This window comes from Gorilla gorilla, chromosome 1 (genome assembly GCF_029281585.2).
Source record: "Gorilla gorilla gorilla isolate KB3781 chromosome 1, NHGRI_mGorGor1-v2.1_pri, whole genome shotgun sequence".
NCBI classification, from domain to species: domain Eukaryota; kingdom Metazoa; phylum Chordata; class Mammalia; order Primates; family Hominidae; genus Gorilla; species Gorilla gorilla.
Window position 1 is genome coordinate 130484536 of NC_073224.2, and position 25040 is coordinate 130509575.

General features: G+C 38.4%; 1 protein-coding gene and 1 non-coding gene across 2 annotated transcripts in view; one reads left to right on the plus strand and one right to left on the minus strand.

The window, feature by feature from the left end:
- Window positions 1-3705: 3705 nt before the first annotated feature.
- Window positions 3706-25040, minus strand: part of GNAI3 (G protein subunit alpha i3) — a 46365-nt gene continuing 25030 nt past the window's right edge. Inside the window, exons 2-9 of the mRNA XM_004026271.5 lie at window positions 23422-23464; window positions 23164-23305; window positions 17878-18035; window positions 14679-14807; window positions 10873-11002; window positions 10335-10488; window positions 4959-5171; window positions 3706-4869 (exon numbers count right to left, since the gene is read on the minus strand). Of these exons, the coding sequence (XP_004026320.1) occupies window positions 4981-5171; window positions 10335-10488; window positions 10873-11002; window positions 14679-14807; window positions 17878-18035; window positions 23164-23305; window positions 23422-23464 (947 nt within the window). The 3' untranslated portion in view covers window positions 3706-4869; window positions 4959-4980. The remainder of the gene's footprint in view (window positions 4870-4958; window positions 5172-10334; window positions 10489-10872; window positions 11003-14678; window positions 14808-17877; window positions 18036-23163; window positions 23306-23421; window positions 23465-25040) is intronic.
- LOC115932125 (U6 spliceosomal RNA) lies at window positions 5575-5681 on the plus strand. Its single transcript, XR_004068454.1, has one exon. It is a non-coding gene; the product is annotated as a U6 spliceosomal RNA (small nuclear RNA).

Sequence of the window (25040 nt, forward strand, 5' to 3'; positions counted from 1 at the left end):
AGCCACTGTGCTCAGCCTGTGTTGATCTTTAATATAGACTGAGCATTTCAAATCTGAAAATCCAAAATCTAAAATGCTCCAAAATCAAAAGCTTTTTGGGTAACAACATAACACTCAAAGGAAGCACACACTGGGGCATTTTGGATTTCAGATTTTTGGATTTGGAATCCCGAACCAATAAGTATATAATGCAAATATTTCAAAACCTCACAAAAATCTGAACTCTCAAACACTTCTGGTCCCAAGAGATTTGGATAAGGGCTATTCAACCTGTATTAGGTCCTACTCAGTTGTCCCCAAATGTTGGCCCAGATTGGCTACATCAAAATCACCTGAGGAATGTATTAAAAACATGTATATTCCCATGACCTGGCTCAGACATTTTAATTTAGTAGGGTTTAGCCAAAGAATCTGCTAAATCAAATTAACCATGTACCCCAGGTAACTACTGCTGTTTAACATTCCTTCTTACTTCTTATTCCTGAGAAGATTTGAGTCAGCCCAGGCCAAGGCCTGATATGGTATCAGAAAAAAAATTAACCTGAGCGGGTGGAGTGGTTCACATCTGTAATCTCAGCACTTTGGGAGGCCAAGGCAGGCAAATCACTTGAGGTCAGGAGTTTGAGACCAGCCTGGCTAACGTGGTGAAACCCTGTCTCTACTAGAAATACAAAAGTTAGCCAGGTGTGGTGGCACATGCCTGTAATCACAGCTACTTGGGAGGCTGAGGCACAAGAATCGCTTGAACCTAAGAGGCAAAGGTTGCAGTGAGCAGCGATCGTGCCACTGTACTCCAGCCTGGGCAACAGAGCAAGACTGTCTCAAAAAAAGAAAAAAGAAAAACAAGAAAAAACTGCCCTATCCTGACATGTTCTGAAATACGTTGTTCTCAGCAGAACTAACTCAAAAATGTTGAGAAAACTGGGGGGAAAGGAGGGAGAGAAATGATCTTAAAAACTAAAAGATAAAGGCATAAAGACCTTGATCATCATTAAAGTTAGTTCTCCAGTGCCTGAAAAAGGCTTTCTTTTACTCCCTGATAGTTGTCAGCAAAATCAACTTTCAACTTGAGGTCTCTAGGAAGCCTGCCTTTTTCTCTTGTGCTTGTTGGGAGCAATACAACAAAGTATGATGATCATAAAGCTATGTAAAGAGCTGAGGCTGATCCAGGTCAGATCCCTGATTTGCACTACGAAGCCTAAAGTAGAACACACTAATTACCTGGCACTGGCAAACTAAGATCATTGCTCTTAAAATCAGTATTACACATGAAAAGGAAAGATCCCACAAGTACTAACGCTCAAGGAAAACAGTGACGTTTTAGGTTTATACAAATGAGTAGAGGGTTGCTGATTTTTTTTTTTTTTGAACATGTAAAAAGGGAAAATAATCAATGGTAGGTTTTTAATAGGAACAAGAGACTGACTTTACCTTATATATGACTGCAATACAGCAAGGAGTTCTGCAACAGGAAATTCCAGAACTATGTCACACATGCTAAGCAAATAAATAAATTATATTAAGTAACTAATCAGGCCAGGCAAGCAATGTCCAAAAAATGTCACAGCTATAAATGAGAGAATAATGAGCAGAATATAAGAATATAGGGTGAATGAATGAATTACAAAAACCAGCTGTTATTTTAAAATAGTCTAATGTGTATATAAACAAATAGAATATATATGAAAATTAAAAAAACAAGGCAAGAAATTTTTAAAAAAATTTTGGTCCATCTAGTCTTACATTGTAAGAATGTAGTACCTTGTGAAAAATAACGATCCATCAGTAAAAATTTAAAAAACGATTCACTATGAACTAGAGATTTAGAATTCAAACTGTCCAAGATGAAAATGTCATCTCAAGATCCACTTACGAATAATTGTTAAAGTTTTTGGAATTTTCATGCTAGGAGGTGAAATCTGTTGCAAAGCTGAATTTATAAGGTTAGGGGGGACTGTCCATTAAGAATACTTCTTCTTTACACAGAGACTAATGGCTTCTTAGATGGTCCAAAGCATAGGCACCTGAATTCTGAAACATTATACATCACAAATCTCCAGCATTCTTCAGAGGAAACACACAAGGCAACTTTCAGCTTCTTTGATTACAAATGCCAAAGTTTTTTTTCAGGCCAGTAGATTTAATGTTTCATCCCACATTTTAGCCCTGCTACAAGAAAATATCTTTTATTTCAATACAAACCAGTGATTTGCAAGCCTGGCTGGTAATCAGAATCACCTTTTAAAAATTATAAATTGCCAGCCAGGTGCGGTGGCTCACGCCTGTAATCCCAGCACTTTGGGAGGCTGAGGCAGGCGGATCACGAGGTCAGGGGATCAAGACCATCCTGGCTAACACGGTGACACCCTGTCTCTACTAAAACATACAAAAAAATTAGCTGGGCGTGGTGGCAGGCACCTGGTAGTCCCAGCAGGAGAATAGCATAAACCCGGGAGGCAGAGCTTACAATAAGCCGAGATCGTGCCACTGCACTCCAGCCTGGGCAACAGAGCGAGACTCCGTCTCAATTAAAAAAAAAAAAAAAAAAAAAAAAAAATTATCAATTGCCAGCCCACCAGCCAAAAGTCAATCCCTTAGATGGGTCCAAGTGATTTTTACTTAAGTCATATTAAAAACTACTGACTTAAATTGTCTCCCTGTGTCCTCAAGGAATGTGCATTTAGATAAGTTATTTGGGATGGTGAAATAAGAGTGATCTTCATGTTAACAAACAGAGAGCAAATGTAAATGGTACAGAGGCAGAAAAATGGGGACCTGCTATTTTTCTTTAACAGAAGGGCTAAAAATTTAACATATCAGATAGATATTCAAATGAAAATACAAATTCAAAGTAAAATGAACTTTTTTGGATTATTGGTTATTTTAGATTATCAACAACACCATTTCATTAGTCCACAGTATAGAAAGACTACAGTTGAAAATAATATTCCACCAGGTCTCATTTCCAGATGATCCTATATTACAGAATACAGTAAGGAAAAGGTATATTCAAAATGAGTAAGAACTACCAACCCTGTTTACATTGTGGGCACTGAATCAATCGCCAATTGAAGCTGATAATTTTCTTTCAGATCAAGTTTTCCCACACCTAAAGAAAATTTCATTATATATAATACAGTTATACCATCTGTAAGCTATGATTTTCCAAAAAGAATCACAAAAAAAGTTAAAAACTACCAACAAAGGCACTGAACTGCTATGACTTGCTTTTTTTGTTGACCACCAACCTTTTTTTTGTAGACTAGTGAAAGGTCACATCAAAAGATGAAATAGAATCCAATCCAAAAAGATTGGACCCCAAAAGGCACTGCCCAAACTACTGATTTGAAATGCTCAAAATGCATTCTCTTCATTTGTCTTCCCCCAATAGAGCATTCAATATTTAATGACATTTGCTGTACATTATACAAAAGGGTCTGTAGGTTGAAGTGAATGTAACTTTCCACACAAGCAAAATGTAAATCTGCAAAATGAATCTTGATCACATATCACTCATATGCAGATATAACATAAAACCTAAGGTTCAACAATACTATTACACCAAAAGACTAGACCTTCAGGAAACCCTTCTACCTAAACCCATTCTCAGACAAAGGCTAAATAAAGCACATTCTGCAAAGGCAAAAGGAAACAGAAGACAGTATTTCCAGAAAAGACTAGTTACAAACAGGAGCAAACCTGGGCTCTTTACTCACCATTTTAATACTGCCGCCAACTATAACAGATTAAAAATGTACACATGACAAAGTGGAAAAAAGTCCCAAAATGCAACAGTTTCAGCAAAAGAACATACTGACTAAGGATTACTACAGTTAACATCGGTACAGTAAAAACGATGGCAAACAGGGATTTGGCACCACATTTACAAAGTAAAAGCATGCACTGTTAATACACTTTAGATGTTTCTCAACAGAAAAGGCCATGAAGATGGAAAACAAGAGGCACCGTGTACAAAACTCCCTATAACTGAGACAAACAAGCAAGAATCAAAGTGGTCAATTTAGTAAATATGTAGCAGCAAAGTCACTGGTTCTGTTTGGAATTTAGCAATTTGCATTTCTGATTGGCAGCTGCCCTGGGTATGTCTGCATCCAAGAAGCTGACTTTATCATACTACATCAGCAGTAATTTGGTAATCTGCACAAACAAGGTTAACCTTCAACCATAAGCTTAAAGAAAAGAGAGAACTAGAATCTTATTGCAGAACTTTCCAATGTAATTACCATGTGGAAACCATAATGGTACTTTGAGCAGGATAATAACATAAATTTCATTTAAAAAGTTGTATTTATAGCCCCAGTAACTGGAAAGAATTATAAGTAATTATGGAAGTATTATATTCTGACCATACCAAGAGTTAAAAACAAAGAGTTCCTACTAAAGAGGAATATTTTCAAGATGATCTGGTCACATCATGTGCATAGTTAAGATTGTTTGTGTTTTAATAAAGATTCTTTTGCAAATAAAGAAATAAAATTTAGTAAAGTTATTCTCTTGATGAAAAAACCTTAAAAATGAACCACTGGTGGTTTAAGAAGGGGGGAAAAAAAGAGTAAGCTACATATTGAAGTTCTAGAATGCAGCACCTCAACTTCACATCTTCCATAAGCATTTAAGATTAAGAAATCCAAGTGATGTCTTGACGATCGAATCACACTTTATAGTTCTTCCAATTCCAATGTCTGACTTTAGCATCTCATGTCAATTAAAAGTTCCCTAATACAAAATATTGTGCTAAAGAGTGCTAAGATTCTGCATGCTGCTGCCATTCCCTGGTCCCGTTCATGCTTGTAGCTGCCCCATGAGACAGCAAAAGGTGTCTGGTCTCAACACTCCACACTGTAGTAACTAGAAGAGAAGAATATTCTTAATTAGAAAAAGTTTAAAAACCAAGAGACATCACTGTAGCACTATAACTACCTTGTAAGAAACTTTACCTTTCACTAACATCCATGCTTTTCAATAAAGTCCACATTCCTTTAAGTTGTTTTTAATGATGACATCTGTAACAGCATCAAAAACAAACTGCACATTCTTCGTGTCTGTGGCACAGGTGAAGTGAGTATAGATCTCCTTGGTATCTTTTCTTCTGTTCAGATCTTCAAACTGGCACTGAATATAGGCAGCTGCCTCTTCATATGTATTGGAACCTAAAACGGACACCCAGTCCTCTCAGTTCAAATTGTAACAGCTGCCTGAACTCAACTAAGTCAGACCATTACCATTTACTTATGGAGAGGGAACATAACCCAATTAAATATGAGTAGAATTCTCTATTTCTATAATCATTAGGTGTTTCTATAATTAGGTTCTTCGTGAGAGTGGACTCTCATGGTAACAAAAATAAAATCATCAAACACAAAGATTGAGGAAAACATAACGTTTAATTTCTCTTTACCTTTTCATTTAGACTTTTCAGCTAAAAAAATCTAGAAAGTATAAAAGGAAACTAGGAAAGTAGGAAGTTGCATTTCTAGGGAACACAATTGCTTAAAAGGTCTGAGAGAGGCTGTGTTCCTTGGAGTGATCTTGGGATAAAAATTCAACAGGGTAGTGCTTGCTTTGGTAGCACATGTACTAAAATTGGAACAATACAGAGAAGATTAGCATGGTCCCCGCGCAAGGATGACACGCAAATTCGTGAAGCGTTCCATATTTTTTAAAACAACTGGGTCGGATCATGCTAAAAGGAGATAATATTACTCTGCTACAAAGTGTCTCCAACTAGAAAGGATCAATGAAGTGAGAAATTGTTGAGAAGGATACAGTTTGCTTTTAGATGTCCTTTTTCCAATATGAACATTCATTCATAGTGTTTTGATTACCCTTATGTTACTACAAGATGGCAATAAACGCTATGGGATTGTTTGTATTAAAACAAACAAAAAAAAAGGAATTCAACAACGTAAATTGTTCTTTTCAAAATCATTCCACAGTTTTAAAGAGGTTTAGCTTCAAAGCCTTAAGGTAATAATTTAAATAAGGAAAAGCAATACACTTTAAAAGAGTGAATTTTAGGGTTTCCCAATTATATCTCAATGAAGCTCTTATTTTTTACAAAAAGAAAGGTGACAGGAACCAAAAGTAAAGCCTGTCTCAACAATATTTGTAATTAATACCCTTAAATCACCTGCTTTTTACACCATCTTGCCTACTTATAGAACCTTTAGAGTAGCCTTAGAAACTGGCTATAAAGCCAGGGAAACGCAACAAAGACAATTCATTATTCCAATAAACTACAGGCTATTTTCAGTAACGTGAAGCATAACAAAAATATCAATAACAAAGATATAAAGAAGACCAGATAACAAAATGGAGCTTAAGAAAAAAGGAGCTGGGTGCGGTGGCTCACATCTGTAATCCCTGCACTTTGGGGGCCGCAGCAGGTGGATCGCTTGAGGTCAGGAGTTCAACACCAGCCTGGCTAACATAGTGAAACCCCATCTCTACTAAAAATCAAAAAATCATTAGCTAGGCCTGGTGGTGGGCACCTGTAGTAGAGCTGAGGCACAAGAAGCACTTGAATCTGGGAGGTGGAGGTTGCAGTGAGCCGAGATCATGCCACTGCATTTCTGTCTGGGAGACAGAGCAAGACACTGTCTCAAAAAAAAAAAAAAAAAAAAAGGAAAGGAAAAGAATATTAATTAAAATATTTAAAGAACTGAAGGAAAACAGCTTTGTAGGTGCTTGAAGCAGGTTCTTAAAATCTGGAAAACAACCTCTGTAAATTAAAGGAGGCAGATGAGTGAAAAGTGAATTTTGTCTGCTAGGAACAAATAATAGCTGGCAAATAAGGACTAAGAATCTGTACACAGAATGAAGACAATGGAGGATAGGCTTGGAAGTTAACAACAACAAAGAAAATGGAAATGATATTAAAGGTTCTTTGCTTTGTGTGAAGACTCTAAGCTGGGCCTTCAACATTAATGTCAATTCTTTTACTTGTCTTACATATCTCTCCCCCAATCCTAAAACTTGGTTGCTTTCTATAAACTCACCTTATTCTCACCTCCCTCTGTTCTTTACTCTGAACAGGTAACCACATTTCCAACTTCCTTGAGAAAACAGAGGCCATGAGGATTAAACTACATCTCAACTTTTTGGCCTACCACCTCACTCAAAATGTTACATATCTGCACTTATTTGTACTTCTGGTCTTAGAGGTGTCTTACTTCTTGCTCAAAAATCAATTGCTCTATAGACCTATACTCTTTTAAAAAAATTATTGAGGAAAATTAACATAATAGATATTTAACCATTTTAAAGTGTACAATTCTGTGGCACTTAGTGTATTCACAATGTTATGCAATCACCACCTCTCTCTAGTGACAAAACTTTTTCAACACCCTATTCCCATTAAGTAATCACTCCCTTTTCTTCCCATTCTCCCAGTTCTCATAACCACTAATATGCTTTCTGTCTCTATGGACAGAAAGTGGCCTATTTTGGATATATCATATAATAGAAGTATTGGCCTCTTTTACTTAGCACAGCGTTTTGAGTTTCATACAAGTTGCACCATCTATTATTATTCCTTTTCTTGGGTAAGTAATATTCATTGTATGTATATAACACAATTTGTTTATCCATTTATCCTACCTAGACTCTTAATTCCTTTTTTCCCACCTGCTTGCAAATCTTGCTCCTTCAATTACATCTGTTTTTTAATGTATCTCTTTTGCTTATAGGATCTTAGCCCTCAGCCTATAAACATTCTTAAATCTCTCCTTTCCCTTTAAACCCACGTTGCTCAAGAGTAGTCTACACTTGTCTTCTTTCTTCACTTTCCATTCTGTAACTCACTGTACTCAACTTTCCACTGACACTGCTCTCAACAGCAGGTCAACGACCTCCTAACTGTTAACTCCAAAGGCTCTTTTTCAGTATGTATCTTACTTATCTGCAGATAACACTGTTGGCTGAAATATTTAATCAACTCACTTTTTAACCTCTCCTTTTGGTTATGATATCTTTCTTCCTCTCCTGCCAATAGAGGCTGCTATTCTCTCTCATTCTACCTGTGGTCCTTTTTTTCTCCTCATTCTATAATATTATCTCCATAGGTCATTTCACCCATTTCCATGTTTTCATTACTGATGATCTCAAACCCCAACCTCTCCTCAACCTCGAATATAACTGTCCATGAGATATTATTTCAATGTTCTATAAATAATTAAAAATCAACATTCCTATACATGAATTCAGGTCACAGCACCAGCATCCAAGACAGAAACCTGGGAGTACCTCTGACTCTTTCCACTTCCTTACCCTTGCTTTACCCCTTCACTTTATTGATTGATTGACTGATTGATGGAGTCTCACTCTGTCACCAGGCTGGAGTGCAGTGGTGCGATCTCGGCTCACTGCAACCTCCGCCTCCCGGGTTCAAGTGATTCTCCTGCCTCAGCCTCCCGAGTAGCTGGGATTACAGGCGCACACCACCATGCCCAGCTAATTTTTCTATTTTTAGTAGAGACAGGGTTTCACCATGTTGGTCAGGATGGTCTCGATCTCTTGACCTCATGATCCACCTGCCACGGCCTCCCAAAGTGCTGGGATTACAGGCATGAGCCACTGCACCCAGCCTCCTTTATTATAGAAAGCATTTACAGTGTCTCTGCTAATAAGAGTTCCCCTTCTCTGGAAATACCTGATTCTGATCTATAAGTTTCATAGTGATCCATCCCTGGCAGTTACATTTGTGCCCCTGACCTCAACTGATTGGCCTACAGATATTTCTGCCTGACTTAACTACGGCCAGAATCTCTCTCCTTGGAATTTGAAACCAAGGCCAAGCAATCCCAGTCTAGTCTGATCTTTTTTCTTCTTTGCTCAGTCGCCCAGGCTGGAGTACAGTGGCGCAATCTCGGCTCACTGCAAGCTCTGCCTCCTGGGTTCATGCCATTCTCCTGCCTCAGCCTCCTGAGTAGCTGGGACTACAGGCGCCTGCCACCAAGCCCAACTAATTTTTTTTGTATTTTTAGTAGAGACGGGGTTTCACTGTGTTAGCCAGGATGGTCTCGATCTCCTAACTTCATGATTCACCCGCCTCGGCCTCCCAAAGTGCTGGGATTACAGGCGTGAGCCACTGCGCCCAGCCTAGTCTGATGTTTTTACCAGAGATACAGAAACTGTGACTAGGCTGTTATCACATAAACTGAATAGCAGAGAAAGCTGGTAAGGAAAGAAAGAATAATAAAAAAGATACACAGAGAGGAGAGAAAAAAGATGGGGATAAAGAGTGCTTCCAGGGTTCCTGACAATTATTTCCTAGTTCTAATTCCATTCTAAGACCTGTCCATTCTTGCCCTTGGGTTCTATGATATATCCCTTAATCCCCATCAAAAGTTTTTATTTCCATCCTGAGTTCTTACTAATTCAAATCCCCTACTATCTTTATTATTTATTGCATAATCTTTCTAAAGCACAGTTTCTTCTATATCATGTACCCCATGATATGGATCATGGTAGGATATTAAACCTTTAACTGATCATCGTCTCAGCATGAGATATAAGGCCCTCCATGAGTTGATCTCTGACCGTCTCTCCAACCACTTCTTCCCTGCCACTGTAAACTCTAGTAATACCAAATTCCTTCTGGGTTCCACAACTGGTCATACCATTTTCCTACCTCCATATTCTCATATATGCAATTCCTCTTTTCTAAAATGCTTTTATTCCCCTGTCTGCCTGATGATTTCTATTTCATCCTCTTAGTAGCTCTAGAAAAAGACTACAATGACCCCATCAGAAGTAACCACTTCTATTTCACTTCTATTAATGCATATTTTACACTACAATAAAATTATTTATGTGCAATTAAACACTATAATAAAATTATTTATGTCTCTCTGCAACTACATGTCAGTCTCTTGGGCACAATGATTAAAATTTACCCTTGTATTTTCTTCAACATATACCAAATTTTACTTTATTTTTTGTGAGGCAGGGGGGTGTCACTATGTTGCCTAGACTGATCTCAAACTCTTGGGCTCAAATGATCCTCCTGCCTCAACCTTCCAAGTAGCTGGAATTATAGCCACCATGCCCAGCTCCCAAATTTACTTTTTCTCCTTTTTTATTTTCCTCAAAAAATGAAGATAGAAATTTAAAATAAACACAAAACTCAATTGTGTCTGATATGGCACTCTTGACTTAGGGGGTTTTAATCACAGGCTTAATGCCAATGCCACTACCACTGAATACTCTCCCAATCAATCATTTAAAAAAAAAAAGGCAGTTTTATGAATGCCACCAAAGTGTTGATCTAAGTAAGATGTGTACCTCCAATAAAATCTTTCAAAACCCCTTACCTGTGTATTCTGGATAACAGATAGTTAACGGACTCCTCTTTATTTTTTCCTCAAAAAGGTCTTTCTTGTTAAGGAAGAGAATGATTGAAGTTTCTGTAAACCATTTGTTATTACAAATGCTGTCAAACAGTTTCATGCTTTCATGCATTCGGTTCTGAAAAAGAAATAAAGGATGATAGGTCAGTAGCAAATAGTAAAAGTGGATTAAGTTAATGAAAAAGACAAACCAACAAGTTTTGCAGCACTAAATGGCATTCACGGAAATAAGTCAAACACCAATAAAGATAAAGTTGAGTGTCAGTTCTCATTTTTGTAATTTTTGGGGGAGAGGAGGTAGGAGGAAGGGCTGGCTAACATCCTTTCCACATACACAAGGTGGCTATAACATCTTTTTTAGAGTAATAGGGCACAGATCAAAAAAATTAAAGATACTAAGTTTTGGTTGAATGAGGAAATGGATGCAGACAATCTTCCTAATAAGTTATTTTCCATTTCCTGGCTACATTAGACAGGCTTTTTACCAGAAGCTCCAACATACCATCTCCTCGTCCTCAGCCAGAACAAGGTCATAATCACTGAGGGCCACACAGAAGATAATTGCTGTCACTCCCTCAAAACAGTGAATCCACTTTTTTCGTTCCGATCTTTGGCCACCTACATCAAACATCCTGCGCAAGGGGAAAGAAAGCAAATTCAGCAAGGTCACACATACACCTTTCCCTAAACTGAAATGATTAGGAAACTTCCCACTATTACATATTCAAAACTTCATTTATAATAGAATAAAAAGAATAGATTAAATGCAGTCAAAATAATTATCCTGGCTAAAAGTACAAGACAACAACATGAGAAAATAAAATTTGTGAATAATCTAGATTCTCATTTTAGATAGTTGATCCTCCTCTCTATCAAAGCTTGTACCAGATGTGTGAAAAGTCAGCAGAATAAGCACTGAAATGGATTAAAGGAAGGAGGGGAAAAGACAGGAAAAGCAAAGAGCTAAATAATACAGTTTGAGATAATAATAATAATGGTATATTTATTGAGTGCTTACCATGGTGCCAGACACTACTACTAAACATCTTAACTCATTTTGCCCTTGTAACACTCCTAGAAGTACTATTATTATTATCCCAATTATACAGATAAAGAAATTGAGGCACATTCAATGTTAAATGATTTGCTCAAAGGTACACTACTAACAAACAGGGACTGGGGATCTGAACCTAGGCACTCTTAACTCCAGCACCCATGTTCTGACTCTCAAAATGGTTTGCCTCTAAATGCCCTATTTGCACTCAGCTTCCATAACTTCTCCCTATTAAGTTTGTTTTCCTTACCTTAAAAAAAAAATGGAGATTAATTGTAAAAACAAATAAATTATATTTTTATGGTAGGATTCTATGAACCCAATAACTAAAAAACAGCCTTGACCAATATTTCCAAACTCCGAGTCTTACTTAAACCTAATTAATAAAAACAAAGTCTCAACTGTTCACAAACTTTATGTTACACTCCATATTAGTTTTAGTCCAATACTACCTTCTGGGTGACTTACTTGGTATTCTGAGTCAACTGCTGAACTTCTATCAACAGCATCCTCAACTACCTCCTATAGTAAAAAGAAGATCTGCACTGCTTTGTGTTTTAGCTGATACTTAGGTCTAATGACGTACATATGCAAATTGTTACTTGTGATCGGTGTTTGAAGAAAATGATACAATTTTTAAAGGCTAAACTCTGCCAAACTGGTTTAATGTATAAGATCTATAGTGACTAGAGGCCTACATTTCCAGAGATGTTTTCCCCCAGAAATTGAAAGAAATAAGACACAGTTGGTGATTTCTCAATGTATGCTTGAAAGGAATTATCTCTTTATGACCCAACTCTTCCTTTGGGTTGATCTTGCACAATTCTTTTTGACCTTTGGTCATGACACCTGAAATGATGTAATCACAAGTTGGCTTTAATATAGGGTCACAATACAGGTTTTAGGAAGGCTAACATCATATATTTCACCATGGAGGTCTCAAGGGGAGACACACCAGCAACTTCAATTTACTCCCCCATTTTCTTCTACAAAGTCTATATAACACTGTGACGTTCCAAGGTGGGCTTTTAGCACATATTAACATTTACAATATCATTCACTAAGAGATCAACATTTTATAAACATTACCTCATTAACTGAGAGGCAAGTAAGCAATTACACAATGCCTTGCATATGGTAGATGCTCAATAAATGTTTGAATAAATGGATAGTAGTTTTGCCTAGAGAGAAGAGGAAAAGGAAGAAATGATAGTACTTCATAACAAGATATCTACATGCCAACAATCAAGTAGGTGTGGCAGCTTAATTAGATCTGGCTATTGACCACGGCATAAAAAGACAGGACAGTTAGGATTTGCCTAACTGAAGACTGATCTATATAACAACACCAATAAGAAAGTTTCCAACACTAAATAATGATCACAACTTTTAATTATAAGTAGATTACAAACCTTATACAAAGAAATCTCATTCTTATGGTCTCACGAGTGATAATCCATGTGGTCTTTGCTGCTCTTGCTAAATAAATTCATCAGTACTAAAGATAAGCAGCAAGTCTATTCTAAAAGCATTCATAGCTGAACTGCTATTTTCCTGCACCAGGAAAAAATCTAGTTTGGTGTATTAGGATTTCAAGACCCCAACTGATATCTAGTAATATGTAAACCCTATGTGGATTTCACAAATCCTGTGGAACAGTTGTTTTCAGAGAAAAAACTGAGAGGATTTGAGGTAGTAGTTACATCTGTATGCAATAATACCAAACATCACATTCTACATATAAGCATAATGCCATAACTAAAGAACACATGGTATATTGAAGGGGAAAAGTTTACTCCTAATCTCAAAGGTCACAAAAGAAGAAAATGGGAACCAAAAAAACATTTCTAATATTTATAAAAGACCATTAACACAGAGACAAGCTGAGGCTTGTTTTAGAATTACTAATGTTGCTGGGTGTGGTGGCTCACACCTGTAATCCCAGCACTTTGGGAGGCCAAGGTGGGCGGATCACGAGGTCAGGAGATAGAGACCATCCTGGCTAACACGGTAAAAGCCCATCTCTACTAAAAGTACAAAAAAAAAAAAAAAAAATTAGCCCGGCGTGGTGCAACGTGCCTGTACTCCCAGCTACTCAGGAGGCTGAGGCAGGAGAATCACTTGAACCCGGGAGGCAGAGGTTGCAACGAGCCGAGATCGCACCACTGCACTCCAGCCTGGCGACAGAGCAAGACTCCGTCTCAAAAAAAAAAAAGAATTACTAATGCTAATGAGAAAGTTATTTGTATTAGAATACTAGAATTTTCTCTCTCTAAATCACAGTTGGGCTGGGCACGGTGGCTCACACCTGCAATTCCAGCACTTTGAGAGGCTGAGGCGGGAGAATAGCCCGAGCCTGGAGAATAGCCTGAGCCCAGGAGTTTGAGACCAGCCTGGGCAATAAAGAGAGATCCTGTCTCTACATAAAATTTTTTTAAAACATTAGCCAGGCACAGTGGCATGAGCCTATAGTCCCAGCTACTTGGAAGGCTGAGGCAGAAGGATCACTTGAGCCCAGGAGGTCAAGGCTGCAGTGGGCTGTGATCACACTACTCCACTCTAGCTTGGACGACAGAGTACGACCCTGTCTCTAAAAAAATAAAATTTTAAAAACAAACCAAAAAAATCACTGTTTATATGTCATCTTACCAACCCAAAATACCTCTATCCCCAAGTCTATTTTCCATTCTGCACTGTATTAAGAAGTTAATTGTACATGACACTATGCACAAATTACTTCAAGAGCCATGACAATACTTGCTCCATTCCATTCAACTTGAAGGGAAATTCAAACCAATAAGAAATGACACTGGTGAGAAAAGCATTTCTATTTTAAATCAAAATGGCAAAACAAAACCATGTAACTAACCAAAAAAAAAACTGGTTTTCATAAGTTTAATATTGTTATCCTATTAAACATTCAATATCTGTTTTGGTGAGTCTAACAAAAAAGCAGCTGAAAATAATAAAATTAAAACAAACCAGTTATCACAGGAAAAATTTTACTGGGAGGCAAGTTAAATTTATTTTTGAATTTAAATTCCTCTAAAAGGACACAAACATTTGACGCTATTTGGAGAAACAAGAGATGTTTGGGCCCCCATTCAGTTAAAATATTCAAACAATGCTGATAAATATGTTAAGTTTAAACCGAGGAATACTGCCCAGAGAAATTTTACCCTGATTAAGAGATGGTAAACTAAAATGAAAGATACTTGTATTTGGCACACCTAGCAAAAAGGCTAATGACTTACTTGAAGTATAGGTCTTTGAAGGTGAAATGTGTTTCTACAATGCCTGTGGTCTTCACTCTCGTCCGAAGAACATCTTGCTGAGTTGGAATGTAGTTAGACTGGGATATTCTATCCAGATCATTTAGATAACTAAATAAAAGACACGTTTACTTTTACTTGGTGAAGCCAACCATGTGCATAGCAAATGAACAGACTAAATTAGTTCCTATTTTAAACCTGTTACTAGTTACTAAGTGGCGAAACAGAATCAGATCTTCAGTATCATAGAAATGATAAGCCAGGCATGGTGGCTCACACCTGTAATCCCAACACTCTGGGAGGCCAAGGCAGGAAGGTCGCTTGAGGCCAGGAGTTCAAGACCAGCCTGGGCAACATAAAGAAACCCATCTTTACAAAATATTTTAAAAATTAGCTAAGCATGGTGGTGCATGCCTGTAGTCCTAGCTAATCCTCCTACCCTTGAGTGAAGCAGGAGGATCACTTGAACCCAAGAGGTCAAGGCTGCAGAGTGCCACCGTACACCAGCCTGAGTGACAGAGTGAGACCCCCGTCTCTTAAAAAAAGAAAGAAATAATAAGAAAAAATATGAATCCAACATAGGACAATTAAAGTATAGAGTCTATATACATAACAAAAGTAGGTTTTTTTGTTTTGTTTTGTTTTGTTTTGAGACAGAGTCTTACTCTGTCACCCGGGCTGCAGTGCAGTGGTGCGAACTCGGCTCACTGCAACTTCCGCCTCCTGGGTTCAAATGATTCTCCTGCCTCAGCCTCCTGAACAGCTGGGATTACAGGTGCCCGCCACTACACCCAGCTAATTTTTTGTATTTTTAGTAGAGATGGGGTTTCACCATGTTGGCCAGGCTGGTCTCAAACTCCTGACCTCAGGTGATTCGTCTGTCTCGGCCTCCCAAAGTGCTGGGATTACAGGCGTGAGCAACCGCGCCCGGACACAAAAGTAGTTTTAATTCTACAGAATTAAATTGTGAAGGCCAATTTAAAAAATTAAAACAATAGGAACAGGAAATGTTCTTATTAAAGAAAAATTCCTGAAATGTAATACTAAATCAACTGTGTACTGTATAATACCAAAACCAAACTATACCAAAAGTCCTCAGACAATTAAACTCAATAGGTCATGCATGTTTAACCATTTGACAGGACATTAGAGAATGGTGTTTGATTAACTAAAATTAAGAGAACTATAGTGAGTAAGAATATTTTCTGTTTTCTTTCAGTAAACAGAAGAGCTGGGGAGGTCTGGGGTTTTTTTTTTTAATCTAAATAAAAAACAAATTGTAAATACCTCCAAAAAAATTAATTTGTTCAGGGAAATAATTAAAAGACTGCTTCAAAACTGTATTCTTTGCTGATTCCAGGCTAGAGAACTGATGAGCAGATGGCACCAATGTAAGTGAATCATTAATGATCTATAAAACCAAATACTATCACTAATGTAAAGAGGCAAGCTTAGATCAACAGTTATGAAAATCTCTATAAGCACATGTAGTTAGAGGATTCAGAGCTTTCTGAATGAATGATGAAAAAAAGCAATTATAATCTACCTTTGATGACCACTGGTAGAATTATTTAAGCTATCAATACTTGCAACTAAGATGTTATTAAAAGGTAGGCAAGAATCCTGAAACGTTTCTAAAGCCAAGTTCTCACTGAAAGAATAAGCAAGTTTTCAAATACAGTCATGTGCTGCATAACAATGTTTTGGTCAACAACAGACTGCATAAATGTATGCTAGTGATCCTGTAAGATTATAATGGAGCTGAAACACTCCTAGCCCCAGTGACATCATAGCCATTGCATTACCCTTTTATATGTTTAGAGATGTTGAGATACACAAATACTTACCATTATGTTACAATTGCCTACAGTATTTAGTACAATAACATGCTGTACAGGTTCATAGCCTAGGAGCAACAGGCTATACCATATAGCTTAGGTGTGTAGTAGGCTATACCATCTAATTCTGTGTACGCATACTCTACAATGTTCACACAATGACAAATCACCTAATGATGCATTTTTCAGAATGTATCCCTGTCCTTATGCACAGCCTGACTATATCATTTAATTTCTTCTTGTAACAATTTAAGCTAGAATCATAACGTGAAAAGTAGGAAAACAGTAATACTGGAGAAAAAACTTTAATGCTTAAAAGTGCCCTCATCCAGTACAGAGAGAAATACAGATAACAAGTGCTCACCAGGCCCCGCAAAAGTTCATTAAAAAAAAATACATTCTGGACCAGGCACGGTGGCTCAGGCCTGTAATCCCAGCACTTTGGGAGGCAGAGGTGGGTGGATCACAAGGTCAGGAGATCGAGACCATCCTGGCTAACACGTTGAAACCCCATCTCTACTAAAAATACAAATTAGCCGGGCATGGTGGCGGGCGCCTGTAGTCCCAGTCACTCGGGAGACTGAGGCAGGAGAATGGTGTGAACCTGGGAGGTGGAGCTTGCAGTGAGCGGAGATCGCGCCACTGCACTCCAGTCTGGGCGACAGAGCAAGACTCCGTCTCAAAAAAAAAAAAAAAAATACATTCTGAATCTAGGTTTCATAAATAAGTATATGTAAAAGAGGTAAAACAGGATCACATGTAATAGCTTAATATAAGTATTCATTACAAATTCTCTAAAACTATATTAACATTCAAGATAATATCCTTGACAAAAAGATACTTCAACTTCATTCCATGACTCAGCCTTCTCTTTCTATACAAAGTCTACTATTGTGATCTGGCAAAAGAGTTACTAGTGAAATCCATAGTGCGGCCCAGACACAGAGAGCTGGCTGCATAAAAAGGAATACCATTATTCTAATTTCCCTCTCTAGCTGGCTATCAGTGCCAAGCCCTTACACAGAGGGAACTTATGAGTTGGAACAGATTCAGAACCCAGCCACAACAGATGTCTCTCCTCCTTCACTTGCTTATAATAAAATGCCATGGAACTAATTTTGTGGTGCCAAGTCTCCCATTTACATTCCAAGAGGGAACTTTTTTCTCCAAATCATACAAATGACCAAGGGCTCTATAATCCTAAACTTAGACAATTTTTATAAAGTATCCTATAAACTTCTAAGAGTGTCTATTACTTAAACATTTCCTTAAGTGGGGACTAAAATTTCTGTAGTGTCACCAAGTTATTCTCTGTTATAGTTTCACAGAGAAAAATTACTTACTATGAAGCAGAATCATTGAGCTGATATTCCCTGGATCTGCTGAAGCAAGCTTGTACCCCACCATCTCGCCATAACCGTTTAATCACTCCTGCTAGTTCTGGAGTCATGACTCCTTCTTCAGCACTGCCAGCTAAAACAAATAATTGCCGGGCATCATCCTGAAGAAAGCAGTTAAGAAAGAGACAGATGACTCTCCATTTCTTTAAGACTTGGTGACAGTCTCTTTAAAATATAGACACATTACATGTTATGTTAAAAGAGGTGTTGTTACAGAGACCTTTTCTGACAGGCCAGCATGACAGAATTTATAATTAAGTCTTTCCTTATTCTCATTTCACTACAGTTTTAAGTCCAGAACTGAGCTGAGGAATGATTTTACTTCCCCACCACTCCTCCACACACCACCATCCCCAGAAAAGATCATTTCTGGCCAGCCCACAAATCTCCATCCAGATTGCTAATAATTTTTGAGAGAAAAAAACTGGTTTATGAGACAGGATTATGTAAAACATTCCCGTTCTACTAAAGGAAGCCTACACTAAAAATAGAAATAAAAAGACTAGCACATAAGAGGTAAAGTCTAAACACCTCAAAGGGACTAAAACATTAATCAAGTTTAAGAAAAAAGTATTCTCTTCTTTGCCTTCAGCCCAGACAGTAGAACAGGAAGAGGAGATGGAGGCACTTAAGGAGTCTAGAAGCCTAATGGGGGAAATAAATCCCTCAGGGAAAGATTCAAACAGTCCCTAGATTTCCCTAAAGGAATAAGGAATAATAATAATGTTCTGAGAGAGGGAAAGGAAGGGAGCAGGAGGAAAAGAAAGTAACCATAACTTCATGAGTCATGGCCATAGTTTTCTTCTTTTTTTTTGAGACGGAGTTTCGCTCTTGTCACTCAGGCTGGAGTGCAATGGTGTGATCTCGGCTCCTTGTAACCTCCGCCTCCTGGGTTCTAGCGATTCTCCTGCCTCAGCCTCCCAAGTAGCTGGGATTACAGGCATCTGCCACCATGCCCAGCTAATTTTTCTATTTTTAGTAGAGAGAGGTTTCGCCATGTTGGCCAGGCTGGTCTCAAACACCTGACCTCAGGTGATCCACTCGCCTCGGCCTCCCAAAGTGCTGGGATTACAGGTGTGAGCCACTGGGCCCAGACATAGCCATAGTTTTCTAGGTGGTTATAGTTTTTAAACATAAAATATGTGAGGGAGAGGACAGAAATGGATTATGAGATTTTTATTGTTTTGCTTTATTCTATCCATCCCTACTTGTTGGTTTAAAAATAAACACAGGTCTCACGGGATGATTTTCCCATCCACATCTAATATTTATCTACCTTGAGAGATTCCAAATAACTATAAAAATAAAAAATTTAAAAAGTGTGTAACATGTAAAGAAAAAGTAAAGGAGAAAGGGGAGCAATCATTTGTATCTTAAGTAGTCATCAAGACAAATAAACTAACAAGCAAAAGTCATTTCAGACCACAGGTGAACTCACAACCTAAAACTCCAAAGACTCATGAATTACCAGAACTTGTGCATCCACCTTAGCAAAACAAAACCATCCACGGTGCACTCAAATTATTTTTGCCAAACTCTGGGTCTCCAGCTCTAATGGCTTTTACCTAGTAATATTTCCTCCTTTATGATCCTTTCCTGTATTCTTTCTAGTAATATTTAGGCTCAACCCACTCTCATTTAGCTTCTGAGATCAGGCGCATTCAGGGTGGCACGGCGGTAGACTAGGCTCAACTCTAAGAAACCTTAGCTGGTCGGGCACAGTGGCTCACACCTATAATCCCAGCATTTTGGGAGGCCGAGGCGGGTGGATCACAAGGTCAAGAGATTGAGACCATCCTGGCCAACATGGTGAAACCCCATCTCCACTAAAAATACAAAAATTAGCTGGGCATGGTGGCATGTGCCTGTAGTCCCAGCTACTCGGGAGGTTGAGGCAGGAGAATTGCTTGAACCCAGGAGGCAGAGGTTACAGTGAGCTGAGATGGTGCCATTGCACTCTAGCCTGGGCGACAGAGCAAAACTCCATCTCAAAAAAAAAAAAAAAACAAAAAAACACCTTAGCTAAGATCTATATGCCCCCTCCCTTTCTTTTCAAAGATAAAATTTTAAACAAATGAATGAGAAAAGTTGAAATATTAGACAAATTGGCAAACATACTCAGCAGTGAGCATGTCCTTCTACATATGCAAGGTATGGTGCTTTATCTAACATTTGAAGTCTTCATAATCCCCTGGTTCTGAAATTTGACCTATACCCATGCACGTATTCAAATAACCTTATTAAGCACTACTTAAAAAACAAAAAAAAACAAAAAAAAACCATGACTCTAATTTTAGAAACTTCAAAAGAGAGGGAATTATTACTACTTTTTTTGCTGTCCTGACTCTATAAATATTCTTTTAGGAGCAAACACTTTTTTCTTATCACTTAATTTCTTCCACTGACCTGCTCTTGCTTCCCCACAATAAACCCTCTCTGAAGGTCTATAAAGAGGTGCCTCTTGGCCGGGCATGGTGGCTCACGCCTGTAATCCCAATACTTTGGGCAGCCAAGGCAGATGGATCACCTGAAGTCAGGAGTTCCAGACCAACCTGACCAACATGGAGAAACCCCCGTCTCTACTAAAAATACAAAAAAATTAGGCGGGCATGGTGGTGCATGCCTATAATCCCAGCTACTCGGGAGGCTGAGGCAGGAGAATCGCTTGAACCCAGGAGGCAGAGGTTGCGGTGAGCCAAGGTCACACCATTGCACTCCAGCCTGGGCAACAAGAGTGAAACTCTGTCTCAAAAAAAACAAAACAAAACAAAACAAAAAACAGAAGAGGCCCCTCTTTACAATAAACTTCACACCTCCACACTTAAGCAGATGTGAAAAAGGAACCTATTCCACACTCAGCTCTATTTTTTTTCCATTCACACTCTCTAACCGACTATAAAAAACTAGAGTAGAGGCCGGGCACAGTGGCTCACACCTGTAATCCCAGCACTTGGGGAGGCCAAGGCAAGTGGATCACCTGAGGTCAGGAATTCAAGACCAACCTGGCCAACATGACGAAACCCCATCTCTACTAAAAATACAAAAATTAGTCAGGCGTGGTGGCGGGCGCCTGTAATCCCAGCTCCTTGGGAGGCTGAGGTAGAAGAATCACTTGAATCCAGGAGGCAGAGGTTGCAGTGAGCCGAGATCGTACCATTACACTCCAGCCTGGGTGACAAGAGCAAAACTCCGCCTCAAAAAACAAACAAACAAAAACACTAGAAGACAATAAGAGAGAAGCTATAAACATAAAACCTTACACACAGAAGGAAAAAAAAAAAAGCAATGTTTAAAAATTATAATATAGGATTACAGATTAGGTTGTGTGGACACCAGAAAGCTGGATGATTTAGGAGGCCTGAGAGGGACTAATGATGTCAACTGCATCTGGTGACACAAGACTATTAGGATACAAAGATTAATGACAATTGATTTGATAATGGAAAGAAATGGGGCCGGGTGCGGTGGCTCACGCCTGTAATCCCAGCACTTTGGGAGGCCGAGGTGGGCGGATCACAAGGTCAGGAGTTCGAGACCAGCCTGGCCAACATGGTGAAACTCCATCTCTACTAAAAATACAAAAATTAGCTGGGTGTGGAGGTGCGCGCCTGTAATCTCAGATACTCAGGAGGCTGAGGCAGGAGAATCGCTTGAACCTGGGAGGCAGAGGCTGCAGCGAGCCATTGCATTCCAGCCTGGGCGACAGGGCAAGAGTCTGTCTCCAAAAAAAAAAAAAAAGAAAAAAAGAAATGAAAGGTTAGGGAGATAAATAAAGGAAGACAGACGGCGGGGAATAAAATTAAAGAGGGAAAGAGAAAAGGGACAAACTAAAAGAATAAATAACTGAGACAGAGAAAAAACCAACACAGAGAAGGAAGAGAATAAATACAGTACTACTGACCAGTTACCAGATACAACAAATACAACAGAGAAGTAGAGTTAGGTGATAGGGAGAAATGAGAAAAGGGAGGAAGAAAAAACAAGACCACAGATAGAGCTGGTATAAAGAAGAAAAAGAGGAAAAGAAGGAAACAAAAGCAGGGGATGAGAGAAGGAATAGGAAAAGGTAAGACAAGGATAAAGGCTTTATTTTTGCTTGACTGCTCAGATGCATAGAAAAATAGTCTCTATGTGATATATTTCACAAAAATATAAAAGTCACATTCACATATTTTCTTATTTTTTGATACAAGTCTCTCATTTCACAATCCCTAATCCAGCTCCTCTTCCTTTATGCCATTTCTAAGACACTTTCTAGTCTAACACTATCCAACTGTGACTACCCTTTCAGTATTTCCCCTCAACAATTTCCTATCTTTTTATCAAATATAAATTCGCATTTGATAAGTTGGGAGTGGCTTATAAGAGTTCCTAAGCAACTTCATAGACATATAGGTTTTGCCTTTCCAGGCGGACCTCCCAAATCATTTCCTTTTATTTCGCCATGGCACGTAAGTATGACACTCTGAACACAGCCAGTGAGTCCCTTAGATGTAGGAAATAATTCTATAATTTCCCAGCCTTCTCTGGATTTTAGCTGAAATATCAAAGATCTCCTGCCTTCATATTGGCACCCTCCCCAATGGCATAAAACATCCTAATTACACATGCTCTAATTTTATAAACTAGATCTTCAGGGTCCACTAAGTATTATTATAATAATACAACTTTTTAAATAGCTGACATGTGCAAGGCATTAAAGAATTATATTAGGGCATGTTATACTCCAATTCTATAGCCTTAGGTTCCATGTAGTATACAGTATTCTTGAATATCTGACTTAGATATTCAAGAATTTGGACTTAGTGCTCATGTCCTTACAGAATTTATTCTGGGAGACTGATTTTGGCCTTTAATCTGTACACCTCAGAAAGCAGAGCTACATATCATGGCAACCTTTCTCTTAGATTATTTTAATGTACTATTATCTACTACTATAAAAGTCAACAGTGCTGTTAAAAAAAAAAAAAAAAGCAATTGAATAGAACAGTTATCCCAGAAACCTACCGTGCACCCACAGAATCCCATTTCCTAGGCTCCTCTTGGGGTGGTTATATCTAACACCTGCTAAAGTAGATTGCTAACATTTCTCAAGTGAGCACAAAGTACTTTGCTACATTTTATCTTGTTGCTTAAATTCATTTCCCTAAAATATGAAGCAAAAATTTTGCTTAACTTAACTGTATCTGCTGAATAAAAGCAAGTGAAGAGGAAATGAGAAACACTTACTGCCCTGGCAGCTTCCCCAAAGTCAATCTTTAGCCGTCCCATGGCTCTTATGATTGCAATGATGGACTGTATAGTATTGCTGTAGACAACGACTTTATATTGTTTACATTCATCCTCTGAATAGCCATCCTCATGAATGATTCTTTAAAACAAAGAAAACCACAAGTCAATACCATGGACCTAAAATGAAAAGATACTATGGACTTTATATGCATTAGGAGAAATCCTAGTCTAACAAAATGCTACATTCCAACTTACTTCATCTGTTTCACAATGGTGCTTTTACCAGATTCTCCAGCACCTGTAAGAAAAGAAAACCAGACTTTGAATTTCTCGGTAATCAACATAAAAGTATAATATCAACATGAATGATAACTCTAGATTGATGAAAACCACAGGTCCTAGGGAAAATTTTGGTGAGGCTTTCATGTCTATCAAGAAAATGTATGGAGCTTCTCCACTACAGCATTTTGCTTTCTTTACATAACTCAGCAACCAAGTATAATTTATTGAAAGTGTCCTAGGGCTTGCTTGGTATCATTTGTGTAAAATAGGCATATCCAAGGACAGATGGCAACATAAACTTTTGGAGGAACTCATTCACTACATAAAACATGATATAAACACTGAACATGGGCAAAAATGAAATCATTATTTTTTGGTCTATTCATTTTTATTAATTCCTCTGTTGCTGCCTGCCTATACCACAGAAATGTTCTGAGAGCAATACTACCAGTCACAGGACTAAAGATGTTTCAAATAGAAGCAGAGAAGGCATTGTTCCTATCAATTTCTCACCATATGTCATCTCAAGACCACCCTGCCCTCCTTAGCCAGCTGGAATCACTTTAAACAAATGACCACAAATGTCAAGCTAGCCTTCTGACCTCCTTGACAAATCCACCTGCTAGATCTCCCCTAGTCAACTCATTTTCCTATCTTCCAAGATGCCTATATCACACCACCTCCTCTCTCTCAAATTTTATAAACCCCCTCCCACTTCTGACTCTCAACTGATGATCCTGCCCTACTTTTCCATAAAAATTAAAGCAATCAGAAAAAACTACATTTTCCCACAACGACATCTACCAGTCTATCTGTACCTCCATTAATATTCTCTACCTTCATCAATGGATGAAAAGTCTCTGCCAATGTTTTAAAATCAACTTCTCCCCTTATGCACCTTCATTTTACCTACTCAAGGTCATGGCTGCTGCAATTTCCTATGATATTTCCCACATCTCAAATATGATCAGTTTTTTGTTTCCACTGGGTCATTCTCATCAGCATGCAAACTTACTATACTATTTTCCATCTTTAAATCAACACACATACACACCCCTAACTTTCCTTGACCCCACACATTTTCTTCTAGCTACCACACCATTTTCTCTATCCCTCTTTGCAGCAAAACTCCTCTAATGTGCCATCTATACTCAGTGCCTCCAATTTCGTACATCCAATTCTGTCCTTCAGCTATGCTAATCAGGCTTTCATCCCCACCACTCTACTGAAACTACTTCTCAAGGTCTCCAAAAACTTCCGTCTTGACAAACCCAGTTGGTCAATTCTTGGTGCTCATCTTAGCCTCTCAAGCAGAATTTGTCTAAGTTGAAATATTTTCTTCACTAGGCAGGCTTCTAGCCAACATACCCTTCAGGTTTGATTCCTACTTCACTCCTCAATCTCCTCTCTCCAGTTTCTGAATTATTATTATTATTATTTTTTTTTTTTGAGATGGAGTCCCACTCTGTAGCCCAGGCTGGAGTGCAATGGTACAATCTTGGCTCACCGCAACCTCCGCCTCCCAGGTTCAAGCAATTCTCCTGCCTCAGCCTCCTGAGTAGCTGAGATTACAGGCACCCGCCACAACACCC